This window comes from Mesoplodon bidens, assembly GCF_964165515.1.
Source record: "Mesoplodon bidens genome assembly, chromosome: 1".
Classification (NCBI taxonomy): Eukaryota; Metazoa; Chordata; class Mammalia; order Artiodactyla; family Ziphiidae; genus Mesoplodon; species Mesoplodon bidens.
The window spans coordinates 228,393,274-228,406,866 of NC_138176.1; the positions used below are offsets into that span (position 1 = coordinate 228,393,274).

Sequence of the window (13,593 nt, forward strand, 5' to 3'; positions counted from 1 at the left end):
CAATTCAGTTTCATGGAGGTGGGCAGGGTACCTGTTATAAAGAGCCAGTGTGGTGGTTTAGCGAGTGCTTGAATGAATGTGTGAATAATGCATTTCTGAAGGATCAGCCCTAGTGTTTTGGAGGCTGGTTCGGGGAGGGCAGACATGGACACCGGCTCTCTTCTCACCAGGAGGCTGCTCCTCTTCTGGGAGGTGTGATGACATCAAGATTCTGTTCGGACAGGAGCAGGGGTGCAGGATGGGAAGAGGAGGCAGGAGACAGTGTAGAAGACAGACCAGCAGGACTTCTTAGCACCCGGCTGCCTAAAGGGGAGGAGCTGGCTTTGCCTGCAGAGCCATTTGCAAAAAACAACTCCAAGGTTTTAAGTCTGGGTAACTAAAAGATGGGGAATTGGGGCTTCATTTTTATGTTTGTCAGGGCCGTGTTGCCCCGTGGTTAGCGGCACGGACTTTGCAGCTGGTGTGAGCCCAGCTCGACACTTACTCTGTAACATTGGGCGAGTTACTCAACACCTCAGTCTCCTCACCTGAAAACTGAGAGTATTAATAGTATCTCTGCCTCATAGGTTCGTGAGGACTGGAGGAGTGAATGTGACAAGTGGTTAGAATAGCAGCACTTGTGAAGCACTGCCCAGTAGTAAGAATCAAAGAGATGACAGGTGTGACTGTGGTCATTGCCGACAGAGGGGGTTGGCTGGACTTGGACGTGGCACAGCCTGGTAGATGGGAGATACCGCGCCAGAGCTGCCATGGCGAGGCCGGCCCGGGCCTGGGACTTGGGAGTTGTCCCCGTGGAGTTTAGAATTGAAGGGTGACGTGAGTTCTCTGAAGTGTGCACGGAGACCAGCGGCCTGAGTCTGCTTGATGGAGCAGGTATAGTGACCGAGGCCAGGCACGCCGGCCGGGCCATGGAGACAGGGCAGTCGGGAGCGGAAGGCAAGTCATTGGATCTGGGGGAGGAGAGACTGGACGCGTTGGGAACGGGGACGTCCGTGCTGCCCTGCAGTGACGTGGAAGCTGAAGCTGAGCGGTGCCGACCCCTCCCAGATGTGTCCTGGGAGGAGAGGTGGGAACTGATCACTGCAGGGCCCTCGGTGCAGTGCTGTCTGGAGGGGACCCTGATGTCAGGCTGGGGACGCTGCACCGTCCTCCGCGTGTGTGGGTGCCGTGCCCCCACCTCACGTGCCCCCCAGCCCTGAAGTTTCCCCTGGCTCCCGTCCAGACTTGCCCTCTGTGCCGGTGCCCCCGGCCGTGTCTTCACACCAGGTTGAGGGGGGCACGGGCCGTGTCTTGATCCCTGTGTGTGGCACTCAGACACTTCTTGGCCTTGGTCCCAGGGCTTGGGTAGGTTCCTCCTTCCCTTCCCGGTCTGTGATCCTGGGCGGGACGGACGTCTGCTCTGGGTGCAGACAGTGGGCTTGGCTGCAGGGGGGCTGCAGCGGAGCTGAGGGTCTGGGGGCTTGGGCTGTGCTTGGGGCTCCGAGGTTCCTTGTAGTCACCTGGGCAGGATGGGGGCGGAGCTGTGGGCTTTCCTCTCTGCTGGCTTCGGGGGCCGCTCTCAGTTTTGTGGGCTCTTCTTTAAACCACCCTGAGTGTACTTTCCATGTCATTGTTCATTTGGAGAAAATCAGTCTCAATAAACACATTCCCAAATGCAGTGCTCAGTGTTTGTTTTTCTTGTACGTTCTTGGAGCCTGACTTTGCAGCTTAGGAAATTTACAGATCTGTCTATAGCACATGGGGAACATTCCTCCAGATTTATTGGCAAAGGAGGTTGAAGCCCAGATTTGGGAGCCACAGACTAAATTTTAATCCCAGCCCTGGCTGTTTATTTTCTTGTAAGCAGATCTTTTTTTTTCCCCCCTTAGAAAAGGAATTCATGATTATTACAGAAGCATAAAGAAGGGAGGGCAAGATCTGTCCAAAAATGGACCACTTTTTGCATTTTTCTGTATTCTCTTCCTTCTCTATGCAAGTGTTTACAAACTTGGGATAATTATTATTGTGTATATGGAGCTTTGTTATAGTGTTGTTATTCTGAATTTTCTCATGTTAGAAGTTAACGGGAAACTTTGTTTTCAGTGGTTACATAACATTCCATCATTTAACTGTGCCGTAATCCAAACCATTCCCCTGCAGTTGGACATTAAAGTTGTTTGCAACTTTTTATTTTCATAATAGCATGATGAACTAAGTCTGGCCTGTATATCTGGTACATCCTTGCTATAGGTTTCTAAAAATAGAATTAGAGTGTCAACTGTCAGGGCCCCTGGTGTGTGCCGCCAACTCGCTCTCCGGAAGCAGGATCCCTGTTTCCCCTCATGCACGGTGCACGACAGCCATTGTGTTACTCTGGTCTCAGCAGCACTGTTTTTTGGCAAAATCTTGGTCAGTGGGATAGGTAAGTGATTGTGTTTTGTTTCTCCTCTCAGTTTGCCTCCCTTACTAGGGAAAAGTAAGTATTTTCCTTCATTTTTTGTAAAATTCTGAGAAACACAAGCAAAAAGTCGTTCATCCAAGATCCTGCCACTGACATTTAAAAATATATATATTTTTTCTAAGTTAAGAAGTGAATGTCTAACTTGGTTTCTCTTGCCCTGCTGAGAGACACACGTGGTACCACACGCGGCCTCCCTAGCCTGTCCTCGTGTTTGCAGGCATAAACACGCAGTGTCAACACACTTGTGTTTTTAAAGCCAAAATGGAAAGATGAGGTAATTGGTCTCTCCTAAAAACATACTTTATTATTAAGTATTTTGGAGGAACTCTTCGTGTTTCTGGCCTTCTCTATTTCTTTTGTGAATTTGCATTTCATGTCCTTTACCCACTTTTCTATTGAGTGTTAGTGTTTTTTTCTTCTTTTCTATGAGAACATAGGTGAAGGTATTAGCTCTTTGTCTATCAAATAGTATCACAGATTTTTTTCTTAGTTGGCCCTTTCCCTCTTATTTTTATTCGCTTTGACTTATGTACAGTGGCTTTAAGAATGCCTTTGTGCAGTCAGTCTGTGATTTCTCTTTGATTCCTTCCTTTTCTTTTACTCTTAAAGCTTAGGAAATCTTCTTTCCCCACGCTGCGGCCAGTTAAATCGTCCCTCATTCAGGGAGATCGGAGAACTTAGTCCAAATAATTCAACAATGAGGATGATAATAGCTGAGTCTTATGCAAACTGCTAACTACTGTCGGGCACTTCAGTGCTCACAGCAGCCTTTTGGAAGACCTGGGAAACCGAGGCAAAGAGAGGCTAAGTCACTTGCCCAGGATGAGTCAGCTTGTCACACGCAGTGAGGTTCAGACCGGGTGGTTTGGCCTCAGGCACTGGTCTTCACTTCAGGTCTGCGTGGACCCTTTCCGATCCCGGCTAGTCCTGCTTCGTCGCATGTGGCACCTCCCCACCAGAAAACAAAGAGCCGGTTGCCCCTGTCCTCTTCCTCCCATTTTCTGACAAGTCTGTGGCTTCGGCTCTCAGGTTGCGTTCCACTCTGCCCCACCTGCGGCGTCTGCTGCAGGCCTGTCCTCCCCCAGCTGACCCCAGCCCCATGCCTCTGCACTGCCCAGCGCTTCTCTCTCGGTCTCTCTTTGTGTCATTCACACACACACACACACACACACACGTGCGCACACCCCTCTTCCCCAGCCCTCCTGTGTGTGCTGTGGACCCTGCTTCTCAGCACTCCATCCACACCTCCTCGTCCAGCATGTCCCCCACGCTCCTGAAACTCACTCTCTGATACTCACAGTAGGTGGCGATGCTTCTGACCACCAAGTCCCCGCTGGGTGTAGCCCTCCAGTGCCTCCCTTCCTGTGGCCTGTTGTGCCATTCTAACCAGACTGTGCTGAGAAGGCAGCCACGTCCAGAGTGACTCCTGCCCAGAGCACCCTTCCTGGCTCCACTTGGGGCTGGTCCTTTACTTGCGGGTGACCCTGGAGGGACAGAAAGGGTCAGGTACTGGCTGTGAGTGAGGCCGGGGAGAGGCAGACTCTCCCCCCTCCCCCAGCAAAAGTTGGAAATTCACAGAGAGCAATACTTGAATAAACGTGGTTTGTATTTAATGTTTAACATTGGATCGCATCTGATCATACGTCTTTAATGCGTCAATTTAGCATCAAACTTCAACGATTAGCATACGGTCCTGTAGGATAGGACTTTGTGTGTTTAACTTACCATGTTTTAAAAATGCCTTCAGAATGAGAAAAAAGGTAATACATATTGGGAGAAAAAAATAAAGGAGTGTAAAGAAGAAAGCAAAAATACCATAATCCCATCACATGTACACTTAAAATATCATTTTATTTCTAGTATTCATTTACTGTAGTGAGCATATTCCTTTGATGGAAACATGAGGCTTTCAGTACCCCAGACATGTAATGTGCAGGTATCTAAAACCTTTTGTTTTTCTTCTGCTTTAAAGGGGCAGCATGGTGGAAGGAAGAAAAGGAGAAAGTATTAGTAGACATTAGAGATATGAGCTACTTAAAAAGGGAATCGCCCTCCCCTTGGGCCTGTTAGCAGACCATGCCTAACATTTAGAAGAGGAAAAAACTCAAATTAAAAAAAAATTTATTTATATGTGTATATATATATATATATATGCATACATATTATATATAATATATTTCTGTCTCATGCTAAATTAAGTTTTTCAGAACCACATTAAAAAAACATCAAGCATATTCTTGGCATTATTTACTTGAAAAGCTTAAACTAGTTTGGAGCATTCTCTGGAGTTTTGCCTGTTCTCCTAAAGTTCATCTATAAACAAATAAAAACATAAATACACAAATTACTCCTCAGTTGAGTTTTTACACGATTTTTCTTCAGTAGTAATTCATGTGAATTGCACATACCAAATAAACAGGTGAAGGTCGGAGGATTTATTGCTGCTGAGGTTAACGGCAAGCTGACCATAAATTATTAACAGATGTTTTTCCTTTTTAGCCCCTTAGAAATTTTATAGGCGACAATTTTTTTTCTTTTTGAAGAGGCTGAGGGGAGGTAGAGAAAGAAGGGAAATGAAAACAGACTAGAGATTGAGAAATGTATGTCTGTTTTCACTAGTGCTGGAATGTTCTGAATTCAGATGGAGTTGGTCTTCAAAAGTTAAAAGAAAAAACCATACACAGGTTTTATTTGTGTTAGTAAGTTGAAACCCTTACTAAAAGTTTGCTTTTTCCTCTTTAGCAGGAAGATCCTTATAGGAAGAAGAAGCTTCAGGAGAAAAAAGAAGGAAACTTACAAAATTTAAATTGGAATAAAAATCGAGCATGTAGAAAAAACAAGAAAAGGGGTGCTGCCCAGGTCTTGAGGTGTGTGATTTTTACAGTCCCTTTAAATTTTTCATCTATTATTTACTCTGTAATTTTACATTTAGTTATTATGTTTCCATCTTATTTTTGTTACGTTGGATACAGATAATATGAGAGTGTAGATGTTTGTGTTCTGAGATAAAGATATATTCTTAAAAGTAACATATCTTCTGGTTATGTTTTTATTTATTTTGTTGAAAATCCCTTAAGATGAGCAAAATTTTAAAATTTTACTTAATAAAATGTAAAAAGCTATAGCAGGTGTTAGGGAAAAAGCATAGCCATCCCTCCAACACCAGGGGCGTTGGTGGAGCAGGTGGTAGAGGACGCCTGGGCACAGGCAGGCCCACGGTCCCAGCTTGACCCTGACCGTCTGGGGTCCCGATAATGCAAGAGAATTGTCCCCACGCATAGAATCTTTGCCCCGATCGATCGTCCAGCAGAAAGTAGGTTCTTCCGCCGTGGGAAGTGAGCTGCAGATAGATACTGCGAGGTTGGCCTGAAGCCCCAGAGGTGGTCGGGGGCAGAGCCAGACATGACCCCAGGCAGTCAGGCAGCCTCCTTGGGAAACCTTGCTTCTTTTCTAACCTGTAAAATGAAGGTGCTGACGTGTTCGTGCGGATCCCATATGTCTGGGTTCCCAGTAGTAGCTCTCCAAGCCTAATTTTACATAAATTCCGCAGCTCGAGAATTTTTTCCCACCAGGTCAGTGCGCGTCCATTCTCACGCCACATATGGAGTGCCTCTGGCAGACCCGTGCCCCTGCGCCCTCCGCCCTCGTCCCTGGGGAGCCTCTCAGGTGGCCCTCGCGCTGACGAGCTCCCTGATTCCTGTCCCGAGTGGGCTTCGGAGCCTGTTTCCTCCCACCTTGCCCCTCCATCCCCACCGCTCCGGCTTTTCTTCCTTTGAGCGCTGGCATCTGGGGATTTCTCTTTCTTGTGGGCTCCGCTAGCTACTTACATGTGTTGCCGTCATATCTGTTCTCTAGCAGTTCCAGATTTGCGTGGGGAAGGGACTCCACCCTGCTGTAGTGGTTGCTCTTGTGGTTGGGAGGGAACTGTGGCAGAACCGCCCACGTGGTGGCCAGGACCCCCGCATGGGGGCACATAACACGCTGCTTACAGTGTCTGCCCCCTTTGCGATCAGGAGCTCGGACCCTGGGATTCAGCCCTGTAACACGTGCCCCCCCGTCCCCGAATGTCCTGTTCTGCTGGAGGAAGGCCAGGCGACCCCAGGGGGCCTTCAAGCTCTAGTTCTGTGTCCTGCAATCAGCAAAATGCAAATAGGAAAAAAGGAAAGATACGCATTATTAGATTATTGATGGGTAATTATTAAATTATTAAATACTACTTACTAATGGGTAATTCTTATTTAAGCTAAATTATTATTTTATTTATTTATTTATTTATTTTTGCGGTACACGGGCCTCTCACTGTTGTGGCCTCTCCCGTTGCGGAGCACAGGCTCCGGACGTGCAGGCTCAGCGGCCATGGCTCACGGGCCCAGCCGCTCCGCAGCACGTGGGATCTTCCCAGACTGGGACACAAACCCGTGTCCCCTGCATCGGCAGGCGGACTCTCAACCACTGCGCCACCAGGGAAGCCCTAGGCTAAATTATTTGAAAGCTGCAATGTGGTCTCCTATAGAAAGGAAAGTCACACCTTGTATTTTCCTAAAAATTTGATGGACTTATGTGGTCACTTTAAAGTGGCATGTTTTTCTGATGTGGACATATGGAAAGATATAAAATTAGGGTGGAATTTCGCCAATTAAATGTAACATATTTTTGGAAGCAGATTTCTGACATGCTAAAGAAACAAATTACGTTGTTAAAGAATAACTTCCAAGTAGCTTGTAGGTAATCAGAATGTTTTGAGAACATGATGCTTATGTAGGTGGTGGTTGTTGGACTGTCTGTTGCCAATCTGCCTCTGTCTCTATACTCTTTACCCTGAGTGGTCACAACCCACTGAGACCATCGGCTTCATCTCACACCTGTCCTCCTACAGATATGACGTGAGGTACGGAAGTTGGACTGTGTGAAATAATCACCTAGGTCTTCACGTAGCGTTCTCTGACACATTTCTGTGTCTCCATTTACAAAGCTGTATTACAGGTTTTCCCTCAAGTTCATGGTCTAGTTAGAGAGATATAAGTGTTGGACTGTGAACTCCTTGGGGGAAGAACTTCATTCTTCTTTGTAGACGCCACACCTTTCCTAACAGTACGTGGCTCATGGTCGTCACTCCACAAATGTTTGCTAAATGAATGAATGAGAAAAGATTTCAGTTAACGCTCAGACCTTCCCTCAGACGCCAAGGAGCAGGTTCATCTACTGAGAGTCATGTTTTACACGAAAGCCAAGGAAGACATACAGAGGGTCATGGGTTCTGGTCCTGCACCTGCCACTTACCAGTTGACCTTGGGGGACTCATTTAACCTGTGGAGTTTTACTCCTCTCACTGTAAAATGTGAAGAGATTAAATGAGCTCCAACTTAATTCTCGTTCTAAAACAGCAAAATCTTGTTCTTCCTAATCTCTCTCCCTTACTTATGGTCTTCTCCCAGCAGACCCAGAGAGAAGAGGGCTCGAGTTGTCCCAGATTCACATTTTCACCTCTGCTAAGTCTCAAGGAAAGCAGGTATGTGTGTATGCACGATAAAATGCAGACATGATTTTTTTGTGGCTCTTCCAGGCCTTCGGAACAGAGTGAATTAAAGCTGGTGTGCAGTGAATTTGAAAGGTCTGAGCTGAGCAGTGACATCGACTTAAGGAGCTGGTGTATCCAGGAAAACCCTGGGGAAGCATGTAAAACAGATGCTGGCCTTGGAAGCAGCTTACCTGCCTCGCAGGGAGAGGCAGGTATGGAACCGCATGGAGCTACAGAACAGTGCTTCTGTCGGGATTGTTGTTGGTTGTTGTTTCCTCGGGGAAGTGTCCGGTGTGAGAGATTATCGCTTCACTCAAGCCTGAGTGGAAAGCTGTCTGGATGAGACAGCTGGCTGCGAGTCTTCTGAGCCTGGGCAGGCCCCCAGTGTTGCCCCTCCTACCTCCCACTCCTCTAAAATCTGGCCATTCTCAACTGTGTCATGCAGACGGCTGAACAACAGTGGGTGCTTGCTCAAGACAGGACTCCCTTGGTGAAAGAGGGGGGTAGGGGAAAGCCAGGGGAGAACAGTGGCCGTTCTCACACGCCTGCGCCAGGTGGTTCCTGCAGAGCCAGGCTGCTGCTCCGCCGAGGGCTGCCGACCAGTGACCTGGGGGCACCAGGGCTGGGTCCAGGGAGGGGTGGAGGGTGGCAGGAGAGGAAAGTACTGGGGAGGGGGGAGGGGTGGGGACACCAACACGCACATTCCCAGACACGTGCGCCTTGTTTCTTGGTCTTCCTGGGACATTTAAAAACACTTTTTCTTCTTCTTTTTTTGTTTTTTTGTGGTACGTGGGCCTCTCACCGCTGTGGCTTCTTCCGTTGCGGAGCACAGGCTCCAGACGCGCAGGCTCAGCGGCCATGGCTCACGGGCCCAGCCGCTCCGCGGCTAGAAACACTTTTTATTAGAGTCTAGTTGATTTACAATGTTGTGTTAGTTTCAGGTATACAGCAGAGTGAATCAGTCATACGTGTATCTTGGTGGACATTTTAATACAAGAGAGAGAAATTACCTACACGTCTCCAGTCCGAGAGAGTAGCCTTGATTTTCTTGAGAGAAGTACTTGTTATTTCCAGAACCACTTTTAGGTCGAGATTATCACTGGTGTTGACTCTCTCAGGCTAGACCACGTTCACTGTCCGGCCCACGGCAGAGCCCGTGGGGCCCGTGGCTCCCCCCCCGCGGCTTCCTCAGGGCCCTCGTCAGTTTCAGGGAGCGTCTTCCTTCTCGCTGGACGGGCAGACGGAGCAGATCCTGAAGCTGAGCCCTGCCTTCTTCATAACTTGGCCTCTCTCCTTCTACTGGAAGTGGCATCAGGTTGAAAACTCTGTGAGCAAAACACGGCTCCTCTCTCACTTCCCACAGAGGGTTACTTCCAGAAGCCGGAGAAGAAGCGCGTGGAGAAGTCCTGCTCAGACTCCAGCTCGGACTGTGGCAGCTCCTCGGGCAGCGTGCGTGCCAGCCGGGGCAGCTGGGGCAGCTGGAGCAGTGCCAGCAGCTGTGACGGGGACAAGAAGCCCACGCTGGGCCCTCAGCACTGCCTGCCGCCCGGTGAGTCTGGGACTGAGGCCTCCTGGCCCTCCTGCCCCGGCGCCCAGAACAGGGGCCTGATCTGCCTTCCCGTGCTGCCCGCCCGCGGTGGGCTCTGCATTTCCGTGCTTGCTTTGCTTTGTATTTTTTTTTTTTTTTAAACAATACTTTTATTTTTATTTATTTATTTTTTTTGCGGTACGCGGGCTTCTCACTGCTGTGGCCTCTCCCGTTGCGGAGCACAGGCTCCGGACACGCAGGCCCAGCGGCCATGGCTCACGGGCCCAGCCGCTCCGGCATGTGGGATCTTCCCTGACAGGGGCACGAACCCACGTCCCCCGCATCGGCAGGCGGACTCCCAACCACTGTGCCACCAGGGAAGCCCTTTGCTTTGTATTTTATCCACTTTCTTTTTTCTTTCTTCCTTCCTGCCTCCCTCCGTTATCATTATTATTTTTTAAAGTCCATCTTGGAAACAGTTCGAAGAACTTCCACGTTTATTTTTTCACTTGTACATTTGTTTGTTGTGGTAAAGTATGCATAACACAAAATCTACTATTTTAACCATTTTTAAGTGTACAGTTCAGTGGCATTAAATACGTTTACATTGTTGTGCAGTCATCACCACCATCTATCTTGGGGCCTTTTCCCCCATCCCAGACAGAAGCTCGGTACCTATTAAACTGTAGCTCTCCCTTCCCCACCCCTACAGCCCTGTGAACCTCTATTCTGCTTTCTGTCTATGAATTTGAATACTCTCGTATCTGGTAAGTGAAGTCATACAATACTTGTCCTTTGGTGACTGGCTTATTTCACTTAGCCTGGTGTCTTCAAGGTTCATCCATGTTGTGACATGTCAGGATTTCCTTCCTTTTTCTTTTTTTTTTTTTTTTTGCGGTAAGCGGGCCTCTCACTGCTGTGGCCTCTCCCGTTGCGGAGCACAGGCTCCGGACGCGCAGGCTCAGCGGCCATGGCTCATTGGCCCAGCCGCTCTGCGGCATGTGGGATCTTCCCGGACCGGGGCACGAACCCGTGTCCCCTGCGTCGGCAGGCGGACTCTCAACCACTGCGCCACCAGGGAAGCCCCCTTCTTAAAGGCTGAATAATAAATATTCCATTGTGTGTGGATAGACTGCATTTTATCTCTCTATTCATCTGTTGATGGACACTTGGGTTTTTCCACCTTTTGTGTCTTATGAATAACGTTGCTATGAACAGTGGTCCTCCCTTGTTTTTGAAAAATTTAAAGATACAGGAAAGGTCAAAGAAGCATCTATATTTCTGTCACCTAGAATTAATAACTCTTAATTTTGTCATATTTGCCCTCCTTTTTTTTTTAAGAGGTAGTATTTTATAGTCTGTCCCGCTTCCTCCTGCTTGAGAGACTCACTGTCCACTGTCATGGGCTTGCTGTGTATTCTTTTAATCTGTACTTTATTTTACATTCATATATCCATCAACAAAACAGAGAATTATTTTTAACTTATATAACGGAGATCGTGCTTCAGTAAGCATGCTGCGCCTTGCTGTTTCACTCAGCGCTGTTTGTTATACCTCCATGTCTATGTAAAGATTTAATTCACTCCTTTTCCCCGTCATGGTCAACATAGTACAGGTTAAGCTTTGTTATCAGGACAGGGGGGAGACGGGTTCCATTGGCATCACTGTGGCGTCCATGGGAAGCTCACTCTGTACGCAGGCCCGTGGGGGGCGCTCCCCGTGCCTCAAGGACCTGGGCTCAGAGGGGTCGTGTGGCTTGTTGGACGCCCTGGGACCCTAACTCCCGCCGAGCCCAGCCCACTTCCCACTGCCTCCCGCTCATTACAGCGGCCTCTGCTGTGTCCCCTGCCAGCGGTGATTACCTATAAAGAAGCTCCTGTCTGGGAGACCTGGGCCCTGGCACCATAGAAACCTAGACAAATGCCCACTTGTGACTTCAGTCCGTTTCTCAGCCTTTTTCGCGTCATTGGCCCTTCCTACAGGTGCCTTTTTAGACGCTGCTTTTGCCTAATGACCCCCCACTGACATACACTTACATCTGTTTATTACTGTGTGCTGGAGAACGCCACAAGGGCTTGGATGCAGGGCGGCTTGCGGTGTTTTGTTTGGTGGCGGGGATGGTCTTCTTGGACACTGAAGGCAGTATGCCTGATGGTGCTCACGTGAGAGTTTTTAAAATTGGTGCTTAACGTCAATAAAAAACAGAAGCGCAGCTCTCGCTTGGGGGATAAGGCCAACAGCAGGAGAATGAGAAAGGTGAGTGATGGCCTTGCTTGTAACACAGCGCATAAGACTCGGTCTAGTTACGTTCAGAGGTTGTATAATAAATATCAGGAAAATGTCCCCAGTATAATTTTTTTAAAGATTTATTTATTATGTATGTATTTATTTATTTTTGGCTGCATCAGGTCTTAGTTGTAGTATGCGGCATCTTTTGTTGTGGCGCGTGGGCTTCTCTCTAGTTGTGGCGTGCAGGTTTTCTCTCTCTAGTTGTGGCACACAGGTTCCCCAGCACGTGGGCTCTGTAGTTTGTAGCACGAGGGCTCTAGTTGAGGCTCATGAGCTCAGTAGTTGTGGCGTGCAGGCTTAGTTGCCCCGCAGCATGTGGGATCTTAGTTCCCTGACCAGGGATGGAACCCGTTTTCCCCTGCATTGTAAGATGGATTCTTTACCACTGGACCACCAGGGAAGTCCCCCCCAATATAATTAATTGTGTAAAAGATCAAAAACACAAAGTATTTTTGAAGTATGATACCAGTTTTATACGTATTCATACGTAAGAGTTTTTTTAATTAAAAAATTGACTGAATATGTGAATATCAGTTAAAAGTGAAAAATAAATCACTCATAGGGGTTAACGATGTTAGCGATCTGCATCTTAACACAGGATACACACAGTTGAATTATGCTTATAAACGCTTGTGATCACCTTTTTGTTTTTATGCAGGAGACAGTGTTTCACAAAATGACTTTCCCTCTGAAGCTCCCATCTCCTTGAATCTTTCTCATAACATCTGCAATCCCACGTAAGTGTTTGGTTTTCCAGCTTTTACAGTGTGTTTTAGGTACTACTTTTTTCTTTCATTCCGTGTGTTTCTTCTTTGTACTTGGTTCTGCAGGCTAAAATAGGAAAACCTTTTAAGGATGTGAGAAAGTAAAATCTGATTTTATTAATAATTCAGGGCGTACAATCTTTCCAAGACAACACGCTTGTGTGGGAGCGTCTCTGGTATCGCTGGTCCTTTCAGTGATACGGCCGCATTAGAAGGTGTCACTCCTGAAAGTAGGAAGAACCGTAGTAACAATAAGGATGGGAACCAGCTCCTCTTTCCTAGGACTTGAAATAAAACTGAGCACTGATGATTCAGAGAAGTTTGCAAGAACCTAGAAGACACTCACATGTTTACGGTTTCACCATGTGATGATTTCTGCAGCATCGGACAAAATAAACAAGCACCGTTTACTGAGAGGGAGAAGAGGGGGGTATGTTAGAAGGAGAGGGTTTCAGAGTGAGGGGTGTGGTTAGGTTTTAGGCATCATGAGAGGACAGGGGGTGGTGTCATAAAAATGGAATGGATGAGGAAAGCTCCATGCGAGCTCTTTCTGTTAGGGGTAGAGAGTAAACCAGGAGTGGGAGGTTGCTGCCAGCTGCTGACAGGCAGATAGGAAACTGCAGACTACTTTAGTTAGCATTGTGCTGTTGGTGTTTGTTAAAATAAGACTTCCCTGGGGGCTTTCCTGGTGGCGCAGTGGTTAAGAATCCATCTGCCAGTGCAGGGGACACTGTTCGAGCCCTGGTCCGGGAAGATCCCACATGCTGTGGAGCAACTAAGCCTGTGTGCCATAACTACTGAGCCTGCAGTCCAGAGCCTGCGAGCCACAACTGCTGAAGCCCACGTGCCGCAACTACTGAAGCCCGCACACTCCGGGGCCCACGTGCCGCAACTGTTGAGCCTGTGTGCTGCAGCTATACTGAAGCCTGTGCACCTAGACCCCCTGCTCCACAACAAGAGAAGCCACCGCAGTGAGAAGCACGTGCACCACAGCAAAGAGTAGCCCCCCCTCGCCACGACTAGAGAAAACCTGCGCAGAACAACAAAGACCCAA

At 48.0% G+C, this 13,593-nt stretch overlaps 1 protein-coding gene across 5 annotated transcripts in view; it reads left to right on the forward strand.

The window, feature by feature from the left end:
• Positions 1-13,593, forward strand: part of TMEM131L (transmembrane 131 like) — a 162,295-nt gene that overhangs the window by 139,778 nt on the left and 8,924 nt on the right. For 4 of the 5 annotated variants that reach the window (XM_081228095.1, XM_081228097.1, XM_081228098.1 and 1 more), the window contains 4 exons: positions 5,183-5,307; positions 8,004-8,170; positions 9,322-9,507; positions 12,434-12,512. In XM_081228095.1, coding sequence (XP_081084221.1) covers positions 5,183-5,307; positions 8,004-8,170; positions 9,322-9,507; positions 12,434-12,512 — 557 coding nt within the window. The remainder of the gene's footprint in view (positions 1-5,182; positions 5,308-8,003; positions 8,171-9,321; positions 9,508-12,433; positions 12,513-13,593) is intronic. The other variant, XM_081228096.1, reaches the window with a different exon arrangement.